General features: G+C 43.2%; 1 protein-coding gene across 2 annotated transcripts in view; it reads left to right on the top strand.

Moving 5' to 3' along the window:
- SLC45A4 (solute carrier family 45 member 4) overlaps nt 1-17,336 on the top strand; it is a 68,600-nt gene extending 51,264 nt beyond the window's left edge. The window contains exons 3-8 of one of the 2 annotated variants that reach the window (XM_030444435.1): nt 3,205-3,393; nt 6,831-7,010; nt 7,117-8,192; nt 8,282-8,381; nt 9,336-9,547; nt 10,671-17,336. In XM_030444435.1, coding sequence (XP_030300295.1) covers nt 3,205-3,393; nt 6,831-7,010; nt 7,117-8,192; nt 8,282-8,381; nt 9,336-9,547; nt 10,671-11,033 — 2,120 coding nt within the window. In that variant the 3' untranslated portion in view covers nt 11,034-17,336. The remainder of the gene's footprint in view (nt 1-3,204; nt 3,394-6,830; nt 7,011-7,116; nt 8,193-8,281; nt 8,382-9,335; nt 9,548-10,670) is intronic. The other variant, XM_030444436.1, reaches the window with a different exon arrangement.
- The last annotated feature ends 1,723 nt before the right edge of the window (nt 17,337-19,059 follow it).

The following is a 19,059-nucleotide window of genomic DNA, read 5'->3' as shown; positions in this document are numbered from 1 at the left end:
TCGTGTCTTTTGCAGAGTAAGCAATTTTCAATGTAAATATTTGGATTTGGAGTTTTATTTATAAGACTTAGGTGTTGGGAAGATTGCCCTTTTCAATCAGTGAAAAAGCCTTCCCAGAAAAGTGTTTCAAGCTCTCCCTTCTGATTCATCCATGGAAAGATAAGGCTCCCTAATTGCCAGCATGAAGCAGAGGTCGGGTAAAAAACATTTTTTTCCTTTCTTTTACTGGGCTGTAAAATCAAATCAGAATGCAGGCCTTAATCTGATTTTGAGTTACTACAGGCAAAGTTGACCTTGAAAGTGCTGAAGTCAAAGTATTGCTGGCAGTGAAAATCACTGTGTTTTTTCATAATCTCAGGACATTTTTATGACAACTGTGGCTGTAAAGCATAAGAAAGCACACATCTCTTCCATTTAGAAACGTGCAGTTTTTACAGTCAAAGGAAAAATATTTGCAAACAGCTTTTACTTGTCTGCAGAAGCCATTTAAAATCATCATTTTGAGTGGGTTAAGTGTTCCCAGAACTTCTTCTTGCTAAAACTTGTGTATAGTAGAGAGAAGTGCCTTTGTAGACAAAGTGGTAGCCACAAGGTCAGAGGCACAGCAACCTGAAACAGCATCCCTGGATATATCCCTGTTACTTGTCCAGGCAGTAGGAGTGTTTCCTTGTTGTGTATGCTCATGGTCTCCATTAAAACGAGTTGGTTGTCCAAATGGCTCTCTTTTTAAAAGAGACTCCTAATAGTGCCCATTATGCTTCTGTTTATTTAAGGCTGTTTATTCATATCAGATAGTGATGCTTGTAATACTAGTAACTGAGCTCTTGCTGGCCTTCATCCCCTGTGTTTATTTAAAGCAAGTGTATAATTTACTGCAAAACCTTCCCAACATCTCTCAAGTGTTTACTGATGGATGAGCTGGACTGAGATGTCCCAGCTCGTAATTCACAAGTCACAACATAATTCAGGAAAGAAAAGTCTGTTCTCAAGAGACACCCCTCTTCCAGTGCCACCACATCAAGTTATGTCAGATGGTGACCACTACAATGAAGTTCAGTGACTTTGGTTGAGCTAAAGCTTAAATTTTGTTTAAAACATCTTCCCTGCAGTGAGCTGGCAGCACACAGTAGCAACCTCTGCTTCATAGTGGCTGCTCAACAGCATGGCTCTGAGGAGGCCAAATGGAATGTGTGTTTACACATTGCCATCTCTTCCATGCCCTGCAGAAGGATCACTCACCTGCCTACCATTTACTTTTGCTTGCCAAAGTTTTCTCTTTCCCATCATTACCTATTTTTTGAAGCAGGAGCCACACACATCCATCTATTAGCAGCTCAGCATCCTGGGGCAGATGAGGTGCCAGTTAAACACACAATACCTGAACCTGCTTGCTGTTGAGCTTAGGGAAGTTAAAATAGAATTTAAAACCTCAGGGAGATGGAAGTTTTCTCTGCACTTCTTGCTTGGATTAAACTAAGGGCTTTAAACCTAATGTGCCCTCCCCCACACACATTTATCTTTGTGTTCCGTGCTATGTCCCAAACAAAACTTTCATGCCAGCCAAGACATCACCAAACAGCTGGAAAAGCTAAGCAAGAGGTGGTGGTTTGAATCATGATGTGAATCTGTGCAAACACAGCCCCTTCCTGGAGATCTAAAACCTGGCCCAAAAGAAGTTATGCTTATTTATGGCAAAATACAGTTTATTTTCCTATAATACAATTTCTACATCACTTCAGAGTGCCCAGCGGCCTTGGGAAGATCTTGTTACCTCGTGGAAAAGGTCAGCATCCTTAGTCAAGATTTGATGGCACTTTAAACAGTAGAAGATTAGACTCTGAAATTTGCAGCACAGGCTATTTTGGGCAGGGATTGGTATAATCCTGATTGGTAATGGATGCCTCAACGTGCCAGACAGGGAGCAGGAGGTACAGGTACTCACCAGCAAAGGTCAAATACTGCTCATGTATTATTATTATTATTATTATATGTGGTTTTGAATAATAAGTGGTTTTCCTTCCTAGGGTAAAGAGTTTTTCAGTCTTGGCATCGGTCAGACTGCAAAAAAAAAAAAAATTGGTATTTTTGTTTTTAATGCTTTGCTGAGAAACATGTCAAAGTGATTACCTGACCTGTGGTGATCAGCTGAGGGGACAGATCCCTAAGGAGCTGAGTGTAGTTGGTCTTCTGGACCAGTCTGCCATCTGCAGGCCATTGCTTTACATGCTGGTGTAAATCCTGGCTTTGGGGATTCTTTCCATCTCCAGCAGTCGTGGTTTATAACAAATTTGGGGGTTTTCTGTGTAAATCAAATCTGTCTCAATCCAATCCTGTGAATAGTCACCTCAGTTCTGGCAAAGAAAAGGATAGCAGAGTTAAGCAAAACCTCCTTAGATTTTTCTAGAGGTGAGTGAATAACTGCTTTTTATTGCCTGTTGTTCAGTTTTATAAGTAAACATTTTTGTGCTTTGAAATGAAACCTTTGATATAATGGTCACATTCTGTCTGTCATTCACAGCCCATTAAATCTTTGGTAACTATGGTGGTGGTCTCAGTACCAGTATTATATTTGTCTCAGAGCAAACATCAAACCCCTGAGAAGGGGATATGTGCTTATGACCACCAGGTAGCTTTCCAAGTATCCTGAAGAACTCTGTTTTTTCTTTCCCAAATAGACAGAAGTTGTAACAAAGGCATTGGGCTTCTACACAGCAGACACTGACTGCTGCATCTTTGCAGAGGACGTCCCCACTCCTATAAAATAATGCAGCACACAGCAAATTTCAGCAAAAGTCTGGTGGTTTTGGGCAGTAGTGACTTATTTAGACAAGTGATTCCACTGTTAGATCTATTTTGTTTTCTTTCTTTCCTTTTTTCTTTTATTTTCTTTCCTTTTTTTCTTTTTCTTTCCTCTTTTTCTTTTCTTTTTTTTCTTTTTTTTTTTTGTCAACTTGTATTTCAACAGCTTAAATACTTATTACCTCCTTTATGCCCAGGTATTTGAAAGATGATCTGTGCTTTCCTTAGCTCTTTTTTTTTAACCATTGATCTCCAGTCTTACCTGAGTTGTTCATTTGGGAAGGGCTTTGCTGCAGCTGAATTATCGCCCGATTTACGGTTTTCTAAGTTATAACAAAGCATCGTGTATAAAGTGAAATGTCTGTGTACCACATAACCACGAAATCATTTTTCTCTTTGTTTTAGGTCTTCCTGAACAATACTACAGCCTCACTTGGTTCCTCAGCCCCATCCTGGGCTTGATCTTCACTCCACTGATCGGCTCGGCGAGCGACCGCTGCACGCTGAGCTGGGGCCGCCGGCGGCCTTTTATCCTTGCTCTCTGCATTGGTGTCCTCTTTGGAGTTGCACTTTTCCTTAATGGCTCTGCTATAGGTAAATAATAACAATAATCACCTGTGGTTAGCTCCTGATAACATATCTGCTTTAAGGCTGTTACATAGGAAGTAATGGTTCAACAAGGCCAAGTGACGGGTCCTGCGCTTTGGCCACAACAACCCCATGGGGAGCTCCAGGCTGGGCACAGAGTGGCTGAGAGCAGCCAGGCAGAAAGGGACCTGGGAGTCTGGATTGACAGGAAGCTGAACATGAGCCAGCAGTGTGCCCAGGTGGCCAAGAAGGCCAATGGCATCCTGGCCTGGATCAGGAAGAGTGTGGCCAGCAGGTCCAGGGAAGGGATTCTGCCCCTGTACTCAGCCCTGGTGAGGCCACAGCTTGATTCCTGTGTCCAGTTCTGGGCCCCTCAGTTCAGGAAGGAGATTGAGGTGCTGGAGCAGGTCCAGAGAAGAGCAAGGAGGCTGTGAAGGGATCCAGCACAAGTCCTGTGAGGAGAGGCTGAGAGAGCTGGGGGTGTTCAGGCTGGAGAAGAGGAGGCTCAGGGGAGACCTCATCACTCTCTCCAACTCCCTGAAAGGAGGTTGGAGCCAGGGGGAGGTTGGTCTCTTTTCCCAGGCAACTCTCAGCAAGACAAGAGGGCATGGTCTCAAGTTGTGCCAGGGGAGGTTTAGGTTGGATATTAGAAAGAATTTCTTTAGGGAGAGGGTGATCAGACATTGGAATGGGCTGCCCAGGGAAGTAGTGGATTCTCCGTGTCTGGAGATATTTCAAAAGAGACTGGATGTGGCACTCAGTGCCATGGGCTGGGAACTGCAGTGGTAGTAGGTCAAGGGTTGGACATGATGATCTCTGAGGTCCCTTCCAACCCAGCCAATTCTATGATTCTATGAAAAGGTGATGATATGCAGTTGATTTAATTGATGTTAAATGTGTTATATTCATCCCAAATCTGCAACAGTGTGTTTGGGCTGCCCACCTTCCATGGCTTCATTCTTCTCCCAAAGTTAGGGTGCTGTGCTTAGTATTGTGCAATGGGAGCTGTGACCGACTGCAAGTGCAGTGTTATTCATACAATGGTTGCCAGCACAATGTTTGCAGTGGCTCGATCCTTGACATGGGAACATTGTAGCAACCTGTTCACAGGGAAATGTTTCCTGTTGTGATCCTTTTTCCCTTTAATGCATATCTGGCAACACATCCTGTTTCCAGCATTATTTCAAAAATTATCTTTTCACTTTTTCTTGTGCTTTTCTTAGACCTGGTATTGAAAAAGTCCAGAACACAGTTAATATTTGTTTATCAAAAACTATGTGGGAAAATAATTTTTCCTGAGCCCCCATCAAAGCTGGTAAAAATAGTTTCCCTTGAACATAGTTTACTACCCAACTTAATCTCCAATCTACAATCTCTTTGTAAATTTAGTGTAGGAGAGGTGACAGCAAGTACATTTGGGGAAGTGTTTACATCATGGTTGTACTGAAATGAAAGGAATTTAGCACCTAATAATATCTTCTTGGCTCTCTCTTCTTTTGGGTTGGATGCAGCTCTATTGTTAACAAGTTTTACTAATTGAGGGAAATGAGTGGAACATTACCTTGGCTGGAACACAACCTGCCTGTTAGCTTTTTGAAGCCAGGTTGGGATGCCTACCCTGGGTTTCCTTTTTCTGCACAGTGCAGTGGACAAGCAATTCACATGAGAGGTGTTCATCTTGGGCTTTTTTTTTTTTTAATTCACCCAACCAATAAATAGTGATTGAATTGCTATCATATGGTATCAATTGTACTTTGTTGTTGTGTCTCCAAGACTTATTCCTTCTCCAGATGTATGCAAGATGTTAGACTGCAGTTCTCTAACAAGGTTTTAATTGAGAGGAAGCTCTTATTTCCACACAGTAGTTTTGGTCAGTATCTATTGACATCATATGCAGTTTATGTGCAAGCAAACCTCATATGCAGTTTAGAAGTTTATTTTGAAGTATTTCACCTTTTAATAAATCATTACAAAATCTTGCCTTCTGTTTTATTCTGATTCCTTATTGCACAGTAACACTGTTGCATGGCTTTCTAAAATGCCTGTGAGTTCCAAATAGCCAGGGTGAGATTTTTTGCACTGAAACTTCTCTAAAACACAGAGTTTGTTTCACTGCACTGTGAAAGGGAGCTGCGTGCTTTATGCATCCACTCCTGGGACATGGTTGTGGTAGATTTGAATTAAAATCTTCTTCTGAAAACCACTTTAAACACTGCTATGCCTCCTCCAAGGGAGTCTGGAGTGAACTGAAGTGAGAGCTGTTCCAGGGTCTTCCCTGGACCTGTGCCATATTAGAAGATAGACAACCCTTGAGCTACTATTTAAAACAGATGCACAGTATGATAAAGCAACATTAGCTCTCCCCTTAGCTGAATTTTTTGAAATGTTGGCTTGTCACTTTTCAGAGAGAAAAGGCTCTGCTTACCAGGCTTGCAGAGTGGAAAGCAGCTGTGTATAGATCTTACTCAACTCTTATTCTCTCCACTCTTTGCACTGTGCAGCTTTCCACCAAATTCAAAGCCCAGACACTGTTGGTGTTTTCTGCTGTAAGTGGTACATGTGTGAACTTCTTTAGTATTCAGAGGATTTGGTATAAATGAGGACTGAATATGCAGGAATCACAGCACTTGAGATTTAGGTGATTTTTGGTGGCTTAGCCAGTTCATCTCTTTCCACAGTCATTTTCCTCAGTTACACTCATGGCTTTATCAGAGTCTTGCAAGTGTAACGCTTAAATCTCTCTGATTCAAGTAATTCAGGCTTTTGTCAGTGGTTCATTTAATGACAAATTCTCCAGCTCTATCCTAATGCTGCCTTTCTGCTCTCTAGATAAAAAGCATTTCATCCCATGCTATCAATAGAAGCTGAATAAATGCTTTTTGCAATGCAAAATGCCCTCATGTTGCTTCATCCATAAAAATTTTACTTACAAAAGTGATCTAGAAAACACGAGTGTTTAAGAAAAGCAAAGAGAGAGGTTAAATTTCACTATTGTAGTGGTTGTGCTGCAACCATTACAGGTTAGGCACCTTGTCAGAAATGCTGCCAGCAGTTCAGGAACCTGTGTGTCACTGCTTGATAAGGTAGGACACCTTGGGCTAGGATGCTCTCCTCTCTCACCATGTCTGTCTTTGGTAAAAACAGCCATCAGCATTTGAAGGAAAAGAAATGTGAGAAACATGAAATAGCATCTAATCCTGTCAAAGGTATGAGAGAGATTTTTAAAACAACATTTTGAAAAATAAATATCCTAAAAATTTAAAACCATGATCTCCTGCCCCAGACCTTCCATGAAGCTGTGAAAAAGAGTTTTTTACCATTTTACTCTAAAGTTTCTAGGGAGTGCATCGACCACCTGTCTCTTAAGGAATTAAGCTTACACTTAGTAGTTTTCCTTTGATGAATGACAAGCTCAGATTCCTCTTTTTTTTTTTGTTCCTCAGGCCTGGCTATTGGTGATGTCCCAGACAAGCAGCCCATTGGTATAGTTCTCACAGTGCTTGGTGTTGTGGTCTTGGATTTCTGTGCTGATGCAACCGAAGGGCCGATTCGAGCCTACTTGTTGGATGTGGTGGACAGTGAAGAACAAGACATGGCCCTTAATATCCATGCATTTTCAGCTGGTATGGAATTTGCTGATACATTTTGGGCAGCTATCAAGTCTTCCTGACCCCAAATTGTGACTGAATTGTTTTTTCCTGAGTGCTCTTGTTCTTTCTTTTTCCACAGGTCTTGGAGGAGCAATCGGTTACATGTTGGGAGGGCTGGACTGGACACAGACCTTCTTGGGTGGTATTTTTAAATCTCAAGAGCAAGTCCTTTTTTTCTTCGCAGCCATCATTTTCTCTGTCTCAGTTGCTCTCCACCTTTTTAGCATTGAAGAGGAACAATATAACCCTCAGCAGGACAGGATTGATAACGAAGAGGACACACTCTCCAGTGTCAAATACAGTGGTAGTCTCCCCCCTCTTAATCGACTGAATGTAATTAGCGAGGAAGAGCCCTATGGAACCTCAATATTCCATGATGAGGTTCAGTCAGAACACGATCTTAATATGGAGTTCCTTGAGGTGAACATAGTGAGAAGTAAGAGTGACTCGGTCCTGCACATGCCCGACGCGACGCTGGAAATCGAGTCGGAGCTGCTTTTCCTGCATGACATCGAACCCTCCATCTTTCAGGATGCTTCTTACCCAAACACTCCTCACAACACAAGCCAAGAGATCATGAAGTCCAAACTCAACCACCTGTCTGCTTTCCTCAGGGACAATGAGAAAGAGGAGGAAATGCTGCTCGATAATCGTTTAAATGAAGATAAAGTCCCGAATGTCAACGGCTCCCTACCAAAAGAGTTCCTCAACGGGCACACTAGGATAGGCATGAAGCAATCCAGCACTTCAAACTCCATGAGAAGGAGGAGGCACATGTTCTACCGCCAGCCCTCCTACACCTTCTCCTACTATGGCAAAATTGGCTCCCACCGCTACCGCTTCCGCCGGGCCAACGCCATCGTCCTCATCAAGTCCTCGCGCAGCATGAACGACATCTACGACATGCAGAAGAGGCAGAGACAGAGGTACAGGCACAGGAACCAGAGTGGGACAACAAATTCCAGTGGGGACACGGAGAGTGAAGAGGGGGAAACCGAAACCACCGTCAGACTCTTGTGGCTGTCGATGCTCAAGATGCCAAAGGAGCTGCTGAGGCTGTGCGTCTGTCACCTCTTAACTTGGTTTTCAATCATTGCTGAAGCTGTCTTCTACACAGATTTCATGGGCCAGGTCATCTTTCAGGGTGATCCAAAGGTAAGGGAACAGTTACCATTGGCTGACCTGCTTCTGGTGACACATTTTTTGAGCTGTGCTCATTACAAGTAGCTTTGTGTTTCTTACAGGCCCCTTCCAACTCAACTGAGTTACACGCCTATAATGCTGGAGTTCAGATGGGATGCTGGGGCCTGGTCATTTATGCTGCTACTGCTGCTGTTTGTTCAGGTAAGAGACTACACAATCAGACAGGGGAACTGCACCTCATTTATGTAGTTACATGGGAAAAAATAGTTTTGCTTCAGTTAGCATCCACCTCCTTGTTCGGGGTGAAGGAAGAGTGTTTCACGTGGTCATAAGGAGAGAGGCTTTAAGAATCAATATGAAAAAATTCCTCCAAATGTTGAGGAGGAAGTATGAACAGATTGGTTCAGTGGCATAAAGGACAAAATTATATCAAGGATACTGAATGGCATTTAGCTACTCATCAGGAAACTAAAATTATGCTTGTTGGAAGATTCAAGCATACATAAGAGGGTTTTGGCAAAGACTGATAATAGCAAGGCTATAAATACATTTCTGAAAGTCTTTGTTGCTCTCTAATAACAGATAAACCAAATACTGACAATTCAGGCTTGAAATGCAGACTGTGAAACTGACAGCTTTTGGCAAATATAAATTCTGCCTTTTGCAGCACAAGTTCAGGCAGCTTCACAGCACAGGGACTCCCTCTTAGTCGAGAGGTGTCAAAGTGAGGTTCAGCTTGTTTCTGGTCCCAAACTGAACTGTGGCTGTTAGCATCAGTCATCTGATCACTTTGTCTAGTGAATGTCCTTGTGTTCTAAACAAAATCTCCTCAGTGCTTAGTGCACCTGCCTTGAGAATATTATTCAGTCCCTAAAATTAATGAGTGGACTGAGTGGGTGACGATCGCTTTGAGCACCAAAAGGATTTTGTTCTGCCTCAGAACTTGGTTTAGGTTTAGGCAAACCTCTCAGCTCATTTGTTCCCCAACTTCTGAAGCAGCAACATGTCCTTTTCCCAGGATAGGCTGAGCTGTGCTGCTAAGCCAAGCCACACACACAGTGAGCACCTGAGTCCTAGACAGTGTACCGAGCTGTCACAGCCACCTCAAAATCCTCACCAAGTAAACTGATATTTCTGTTTTCTTGATCTCTGCAGCCTTGTTGCAGAAATACTTGGACAACTATGACCTTAGTATAAAAGTGATCTACATCCTGGGCACGCTGGGTTTTTCCCTTGGCACTGCAGTGATGGCAATGTTCCCCAACGTGTATGTCACCATGATAATGATCAGCACCATGGGAATAGTCTCTATGAGTATCTCCTACTGCCCCTATGCACTTTTAGGACAATACCATGATATTAAACAGGTATGTGGAATATTTTGACTACTTAAGGCAGAACATTTATATTTCTCTGAAGAGCACAGTGGCCAAATTAATTTATTAAACCCTGTTATTTGAGGTCCCTGCTTTGTTGAGATGTGTGTCAGAGTACAGATTTGTCCTGGATAGTAAACAGCAAGAGTTGCCCCTTAAATCAGATGGTCTTAGCATCAAGTTGGCTGAGTGGGGCTATGGTTGCTTCACCCTCTGCTGAAGTATAAAATAATTTGTGTGTATAGAGTAGATGAAGAGAGATGAAGTAGTTATTGGAGTAGTTATTATACACCTAAAATCATAGACTGGTTTGGGTTGAAATGGAGCTCAAAGGTCACTTAGTTGATGCCCCCCCTGCATGGGCAGGGACATCTCTCACTAGACCAGGTTGCTCCAACCCCCATCCAACCTGAACACTTCCAGGGATGGAGCACCCACAGCTTCTCTGGGCAACCCATTCCAGTGTCTCACCACTCTCACATCTAGTTGTTACTGCTGTTTCTGTCATGTTATGCTAGGATTACTCATGTTCTTTGCAGTCCTAGATATTGAGGTGACTCTGGGAAGGCAGCTGTAGGTTTAGGGAGGCAAAAGGCAAAGTGATTCTGCTGGAAACCAGGACAGATTTACTTTCCACTCCTTAGCACCATTCCATTTGGATTGCAAACTACAGGAGGATCATTCATTTACCATCATCCCATGTTTCTGCATTGAGGTTGGGAAGGGGATTCCTGTCTATAATCATAAAATAGTTTCCACCAGCTGTTTAATGTCAGTTGCTTTTACAAAACCTCTTGGAGCCAATTCATGCTAGACATGCCCCAGTAAACAGCCTGCCTCTTTGTGTGAGATGAGGATGCGATGAGTGATTGATGAGTAGATAAGGAGATTGTTCTCTCAATTTGTCCAGTTGAGATTGTTCTCTCAACTTCTCCAGTTGAGATTGTTGTCTCAACTTCTCCAGTTGAGATTCTTCTCTCAACTTCTCCAGTTGAGATTGTTCTCTCAACTTGATGCGCAAGGCCGGCATGGGGTTTTGAGGAAGATACCAGTCTTGAAAGCTTTGTTTTCATGCATTGCTCTACCCCCTAACACATTTCTTGCCTTTTTGCAGTACATTCACCACAGCCCCGGGAACTCCAAGCGCGGGTTCGGCATCGACTGCGCCATCCTCTCCTGTCAGGTTTACATCTCCCAGATCCTGGTGGCCTCGGCGTTGGGTGGCGTGGTGGACGCGGTCGGCACTGTCAGAGTCATTCCCATGGTGGCTTCGGTGGGATCCTTCCTGGGTTTTTTGACAGCTACCTTCTTGGTCATCTACCCCGAGGTCAACGAAGAGCCAAAGGAAGAGCAGAAAGGACTCGGTCCTCCGGAGGCAGCCGAGGGCAGCGGCGCCGGCGCCGAGAAGCCGACGGTGCTGAAGCTGACGCGCAAAGGAGCCGCCGCGCCGGAGCTGGAGAATGAATCAGCTGTCTGAGACCATCACTGGTTGTTCACCCACATTCCAGGGAGGAACAGGTGCAGGATCAAGAACTTTTTTGTTGTTTGTTTCGTTTTGTTTTGTTTCCAGGAAAACAAATTAGGATCTTCACTACTTGGAACTAAAATGGCAGGAAAAAAAACAACAAACCAGCAGTTTTTGTGCAAAAGTTGTAAATGAAATTCTCTAGTCCTTAACTAAGTAGGTTTGGACAGGTAGCTATGATGCTAATTGCTTTCTCTGCAACTTAGAAATGTCATTTCTGAACACTTTTTTTTTTTTATTAAGAATACATTTAGCTTTTGAATAAGTTTTATTAATCTGCATGAGACACAGTGTATACAATTAGCAGTTAGAAAAATTTGAGTTTTTGGCTGTTTTTAAACTAACTGAAAATGGAAGCTATCCTGACTTACAGTCTCTTGCTATTATTTTTTTTTTTGTCTGAACATTTCAGATGTCACTAGTGTAATGGCTGTATCAAATACTTAGACATCTTGATCAATTCTTTTCATAAGCATGATGATATTGCTGACAGCTACAGTTCTTTCAAGTTAATTGTAGGCTTCACGTTTTTGTTAGTGCAATTACTACAGAATAGAGTTTTATTTGCAAAATACTTTCAAGAAAAACAAAAGCAATTCCTGCAGTTTCTGAGAAACTGCCTTGAATCCTTTCAGTCATACTGTTCAACAACCACTCCCAACTCTGCTGCATGTCAGGAGAAAGCGACACGGGGTAACAGAAGGAGCAGCAGTTGGGAGAGGTGACCAGCACTGACAGGTTTGTTTGTTTGTTGTAATTGTTTTTTATTATTATTATTATTATTTTTATCACAAGTGCTGAATTTTATGAATGTCGTTGGAATACGCTGTGACAATTCTTAGCTGAGAGTTTTGCGTGCTGGTGAGCTTGGGGTGGGGTTTCTTGGCATTTAAAACCTGATCATCTCTGGATGAAGCTGCCGTGGAGAAAAGGGTCTCTCTCTGGGGTCAGCTTCGTTGGGAGGGGGCATGCAGATTCTCTTTTGTAGGGAGAGGAAGTCGTTGATTAATTGCACTTTTCATGATCCTTTAACCTCCTGGCTGGGAAGGCAGCAGGCAAGGTAAAGGCACGATGTCAGTACAAGGTAAACCCAAGGCCTACCTCCATCACTTCATGGCATAGTCTGGATGTACACAAATCTTGTGTCAGAAAACAGTTTTCTTAGGCCTTAAAAATTCAATCCACTCACATGTGTGTTGCTGTTCCAGTCCCTGTGCTGGAGAAATTCTAGGCTAGAGCTCTTCCAAGCTGCTGTACCAGTGTTGTCAGCACAACCTCCACGCCCCCTTCCTTGATTCAGGACATAGCTGCAGTGCAAAGACAATTTGTTTTTTATTTTTTTTTTTTATGAAGAGCTTGGAAGAGTTGTGCTCATCTGATTTAAAATGGTGTTCAGCTTCCTAGCAGTGTGCCACGCTCCAGAGGCAGCCACAGCTCAGAGATCCAGCTTTGATCCATTTCAAAGCAATTTTAGAAACTGAAACTTTTCTGTCTTCTCCCAAGAAGGGTTTTGTGATGCTATTTACTCATTTTGCTCATGGACCTCGGGGCTGCAGTCAATCCCTGCGCTGAACAAGCAACTCACAGCTCAGAGTAAGAGTTCTGCTGCCTCAGACTTCTCATTCTACTTAAAAATGCATGTGTCAACCATGCTGCAGTATAGGCATTCAAACAAGAAATATCTATTTCAAGGTGAAAAGCCGTTTTTTAAATAAATTACTTGAATTGTCAATGTATTTAAGAAATGTGTGTTTTGGTAGGTTTGAAGTTAATGTGCAGTCTTGGCCAGCATCTTTGGCAAAGTCCTGGTGGCACACGTGGGTTTCTGAGCTGAAGGTTTTCAGCAGGTGCCAATGTCCTGTCCTGTCCTGTCAGGGGGACAAATGTTATTTTTTAGGCTGGTGAGATCACCAAGCACTAAAATAAATGTAATCACACAGGACTCTAGGGGTGGGTTTTGGTTTTTTCCAGGTGTCTTTGAGGAAGTCTTTTCTTGTTGCTGTTTTTGGGTTTGTTCTTTTTTAAGGTGAATGCTTTTTTTATTTAGAACACATACTGTGAACTGTGTTCAGGCAGGGGAGTCATACTACTGAAGAACATGAGACCTCATCAAAGAAATCAGTTGTGAGAAATACTTTTAACTACACTTCTGCCCTGAATTTTATCATCTCAATTACATTTAATATATCCAGGTGATGTTCATGTGTAACAGAGATGAGCTGTATTTCACCCTATAACTGGCATTTGTTATAAAATACATACTGAGTTAGAGATTTTAAAGTGGCTTTAATATTTTTTATTTTTTAAGGCTTCTGGAAGATTCTGCTTTTGGTTAAACAAACACTGTCAAGTACTCCTAATTTTAATCTCTTGTTTTTGGAAGGGTTTTTCTACAGTTTAAAAGTCTGCTTTAGTTACCCTTTTCCCCATGAGCCTCATGGGTCAGTGTGGGTTCAAATTGCTGCCTCCTTTGTAGGGCAAGACTTCTGTAACAGCACCAAGGAGTTGACCAGGGGGAGAGGGAGAAGTTGAAGCTCCCTCTCACTTCACACCCAGCAGAGGGAATGCAAAAGCTTTTTGGAGGGTGAGCCCACTGAGCCCACACACATTTATTCAGCTTTTTCAGTGAGGAGAAGGGGTCAGGAGCACAGAAGGACATTTTGAATTCAGAAGGTTTCAATCAAAGGCAGGGCTGGTCCCAGTTTGTCCCCAGCATTCAGCAAAGCCTCATTGCTAAGAATGAGATGTCAAAATCCATATTTTGAGGTTGTTTATGGGGCTGTTTAATTACCCTTCCCAACAGAGGAGTACACACACTGCCTTGGAGCAGGAAGTGCTATTTCACACCCCTGTAAAGCTGAAGGAAATAATTACCCATTGTCAGCTCACTGAAGTATTTGTAGTGTTGCCAGAAGAATTAACTTGGGGGAACCCCTGCCAAAGTATCTCCTCCTGTACCTTGGCCAGCCCCTGAAACCACCACTCTGGCTCCACTCTGCTGCTTCTGACACCTCCCAAGATCTTTTTCTTTCCTAGCAATGCTTTCTCTTGACTTCTGAGAGTTTTCTTTCTAACCCAGGCACTTCTCAGGGTAGGGTGGGCAAGGATGTATTTCTTTATGTGTCCCTTACTTTTTACTACAGAAATAATTCTTTTTTTTTTGGGTCATCATTAAAAGGTAAAGTTAGTACCATTGTATGTGTTTAGTGCAGAAGTTGTGGGAAGAGAGATTTGAAGGTTTGGGTTTTTTTTTTTCAATTCCTGGTGACAAGAAGCATCATTTTTTATTTGTCAGCATTACTGTACAGCCACATCCATCCCATCTGCTCCATCTCTTTGGACCTTTACTGCAGCAGGCTTAAGGTTCAGTGGTTTCTTTCTCTGTTGCTCTATACTGTAAACACTTGTGACATATTCTGCTGCAGTCCTGCTGCCATCTAACACCTCAGACATGAGGCACCCTTAGTGCTCAGATTCTCAAGGGCCACACTTCCAGAATTTTGAAGCAGATAAGCTTAAACTTGAACCACTTTGCAAGGCACAGAGTGTATTTTGCACCACTGGGTTATTACTGCAAGAGTCCAGCAGGATCTGCACTGTTCATGGATGGCAATTTCAGACTCCAGAAGCAATAATTTCTTAGGAATGTTTCTCTTCCTGCTGGTTAGGTGACTTTCATAGAGATTTATTACCCAAATAGCCTTCTAATAACACAAATCTGGTCATTTGCTAGGCCTGGCAGTAAGCAGTTAGGGAAAGATGCAGGTTGTGCATCATCAGAAATGGAGGAAGCCAGCAAATCCAACAGAGGTTGGTGCTTCTTGAGACACACAGTGTTTCTTTTCCCCTTTCACTTGGAGCCTTTTCCTAAACTCTGAAATATTCCCAGTGAAATGGGTTGGAAAAGGAGGCAGCTGTGATTTTAGCCTCACAGTTTCCTTGCCAATGCTGGCACGTGGACCCCGTGATGAAACAGGTTCGGGGGGAGGTTTTCCACAGAGGGAAGTGAGGGCTGAGCCTCTCTTGGTCTGGTCTGAATCCCCTCAGCACTTGGGATGAGAGTGACACCAGGGATTAATTACTGCCCAGTGCCTCATTAAAACCTCAGTTCCATGATTACAAACACATCCACCTGCCTTTACTTTGGGGTCAAGACAACCTCCAACATCCACCATTAATTCCCAGGGCTACCAGTGGGGTCTTGCAGCCTCCTAGGAGGGTGGAGGTCACATTTATAAATGAAAGTGGAGAAAGTCACAATTTGCTCCTGGGAAATCCCCTTCCCCATCAGGGAGCTCAGGGGGGGATCTTCCCTTCTGGAGACGAGGCACAAGGGCACAGAACTGTGGGGTTGGTGGTCACTCAAGTTGTCACTAATTTTGTGTAGACCCTCAGGCAGGTTGGGCAAGGAATTCCCTGCAAGGAATTGTAGTAGTTGAGTCACTGAGAGTTGGGGTTTTGGGTGAGTGTGTGTCTGTACAGTGTGTGTGTGTATTACACATTTTTATACACACTGCTTGGGCCAAAAATATCTTTGGTGGTTGTGTGCTCGTCCTCACTCAGCAATGTTTTCAAACTGAGTTCTTCCAGGTCTCCCTCATCCTTGTCTGATGTGAGAGGAGCTCAGCTATAAATATGTATCCTATCTAAATAAGTAAACTCCTGCATGATATTCCAAGCACATGTAGCAGCTTCGGCATCTGAAGTATCTATTGTGAAAGAGAAGTTGGGTTGATTTGCAGCTGTTTTTGTCCTTGTTTTTCCCTCTTAACAGGCCAAATAAATGTAACAAACACCAAACGTTGCACAGAAATGTTATTAATGGCTGCGTAGAAGAAATACCAAATTTTATTTTTCTCTGCAGAAACTTTATGGTGACAGAGAGTCCTCTAGCTGTTAATCTTCCTTAAATGACAAATCTGAACCTTGGTGAAGTGTGTCGAAAATGGTCATTTATTTTTTTTTTAAAAAAAGTGGAGCTACCCAAAGTTTTTCTGTTCCTCATGTTGCATCCAGAAGAAGCCACTGGCCAAGGGGAGCTGCAGAAGCTTTCAAATCAACTGGATTTTGTTTTCTAGGCTCTGCAGCCCAGACAATTAGGAAATTGTCTTAGATAATACCAGAAAGGCTCAATTAATTACTTTCATAATTTCACACTAACATCTTCCCCAGGCAGCAAGCACTGCTTGTTAAGATGTTTCAGTTTTTCCTGTAAATTTAAATTAAGATCACCTCCTGGAAAACTGATCTGGTTTGGTTCCTCAACCCAAGCAGCCCTGTGGCTCACCCATCTTTAAACCTTCCCCCTCCCCAGGGAGCATGGAGGGACCTCCCCCACCTCCCAGGAAGAGAGCATCTGCTAAAACTAAAACCTTTCCATGCCTTTATGACCTGCAAAAGCTTTAGCAAAACCTCAGGATCAATTTGGGATGCTCTAACATGTTTTTTTTTTCCTTCAAATTTGAAGTTGGGGGTGCAGCTCTAAGAAGTTGTCAACCAAAAGGCACCTTATTTGATCTGCACCTATCCAATCCTCAGCCACAGCCAAATTGTAGTGACACCCACACGAAAAAAGACAAAAAAAACCCCAAACAAACAAAACCAAAACCCAGGATTTTTCACTCAACACATTGGCAGTTCTCAAGTTTTATTTCTGATGTAACATGAACACTAAGCCCTTTTGGTAGCCAAATGACCAGCTTGTTTTAAATGCCTCGTATTACTAGAAAGCTGCATATAGGCATCTCATAGCAGAAAAAAAAAGAAAAAAAAAGAAAAAAAAAAAAAAGAGAATATTTAGTTCCTTTGTGAACTGGCCATATGACAACTACTTTTTTATCAACTTATTAAGTTGGGGCACTATAATAGCTCTTGCTGAGTTTAGCAATGTTTATAAGCATGTGTTAAACACATAATGTTAAGTTTTATGAGGAAAAAGGGATAAAGAAAAGTAATGTCACAGGTGAATGTCTGAGTGCGTAGATGGCATAATGTATGTATGGTTTTTTTATTTCTACACTGTTGAGCTTATTTTCTGTGTTAAGGTTAAAGAAAAAGAGATTTGTTGCATGAGAACTGTTTTACCGTGTTCCGCACTTTCCGTTCTTTTTTTTTTTTTTTTGTATAATCTTGATTTGTTTTTCATTTATGCCTAGAAAAGAAAAAAAAATCAATTTAGAAATATTCTACTCCAAGGAGACATTGTGTTCTGATCTGTCATTCTGAAGTTCAATCTTAATAAACATTTCAGTAAGAGTTGGTGGCTGACTGTCCTGGCTCATTTGTAGGGCAGGGGATCAGAGCTGCTTCTCCTTCCTCTGCTTTTCCCCCTCCTTGGGCCAGCAGCCCTGCAGCCTCCCAGGCCAAACACCTGCTTGTCCCTTGCTTCTTCTTGTCCCTCAGCTGTGCAAAACAAACAAAAATCCACTCGGAGATTCCCAAAGTTCACAGAATTAAGGGTTGGACTTGATGATCTCTGAGGTGCCTTCCAACCCAGCCAATTCTGTGATTCTATGAATGGTTTGGGTTGGAAGGGACCTAAATGATCAACTGGAGAGTTGGGCTGATTCCAATGGGATGAGGTTCAACAAGGCCAAGTGCCGGGTCCTGCACTTTGGCCACAACAACCCCATGGGGAGCTCCAGGCTGGGCACAGAGTGGCTGAGAGCAGCCAGGCAGAAAGGGACCTGGGAGTCTGGATTGACAGGAAGCTGAACATGAGCCAGCAGTGTGCCCAGGTGGCCAAGAAGGCCAATGGCATCCTGGCCTGGATCAGGAACAGTGTGGCCAGCAGGTCCAGGGAAGGGATTCTGCCCCTGCACTCAGCCCTGGTGAGGCCACAGCTTGAGTCCTGTGTCCAGTTCTGGGCCCCTCAGTTCAGGAAGGAGATTGAGGTCCTGGAGCAGGTCCAAAGGAGGGCAACCAGGCTGGTGAAGGAACTCGAGCACAGATCCTATGAGGAGAGGCTGAGGGAGCTGGGGGTGTTGAGGCTGGAGAAGAGGAGGCTCAGGGGAGACCTCATCACTCTCTACAACTCTCTGAAAGGAGGTTGGAGCCAGGGGGGAGTTGGTCTCTTTTACCAGACGACTCAACAAGACAAGAGGGCAGGGTCTTAAGTTGTGCCAGGGGAAATTTAGGTTAGATATTAGAAAGAATTTCTTTATGGAGAGGGTGATCAGACATTGGAATGGGCTGCCCAGGGAAGTAGTGGATTCTCCATCCCTGGAGATATTTATAAAGAGCCTGGATGTGGCACTCAGTGCCATGGGCTGGGAACTGCAGCAGTAGTGGATCAAGGGTTGGACTCGATGATCTCTGAGGTCCCTTCCAACCCAGCCAATTCTATGATTCTATGATTCTATGATCTCATTCCAACACCCCTGCCATGGGCAGGGACACCTCCCACCAGCCCAGGATGCTCCAAGCCCCATCCCACCTTGACTTCAACTCTTCCAGGGATGGGGTATCCACAATTTCCCAAAGCAACCTGTGCCAGTGTCTCATCATCCTCACAGGAAAGAATTTCCTTCTGATGTCTGACTTAATTCTGCCCTCTGCCACACCTCCTCACCCTCTCACTCCTCATAACAAATCCCTTCTCAGCTTTTCTGTAGCCCCTTCAGGTGCTCTAAGGGCTTCCTGGAAACCTTACAGAGATGCAGCTGCCTGAGCATTGGACAGGAATTTCTCTGAAACCATCAGGGCTGTGTTGGAGAGGGTGAGCAGGCTGTGGCCAAGCAGCTCTGTGAAACCTTTACTTGGGGTTGTGTGACCAAAACCATACCTGCTCTCTATGAGTAATTAATTAATACTTAAAAAAAAAAAAAACACAAAACAAAGCCCAAAAAAACCCCAAACCAAACCAACCAAACAAAAAATACCAAACCAAAAAACCCAAACACCCTCCTACCACACATCAGCTGACAAAAAGAAGCCCAAGTGTTGCAGTTTGCAGATGTTCAATAAATTCACCTGATGC

Source organism: Calypte anna, chromosome 2, assembly GCF_003957555.1.
Source record: "Calypte anna isolate BGI_N300 chromosome 2, bCalAnn1_v1.p, whole genome shotgun sequence".
NCBI lineage: Eukaryota > Metazoa > Chordata > Aves > Apodiformes > Trochilidae > Calypte > Calypte anna.
The sequence above is the reverse complement of the archived record's forward strand: the minus strand, read 5'-3'. Positions and strand labels throughout refer to the sequence as shown.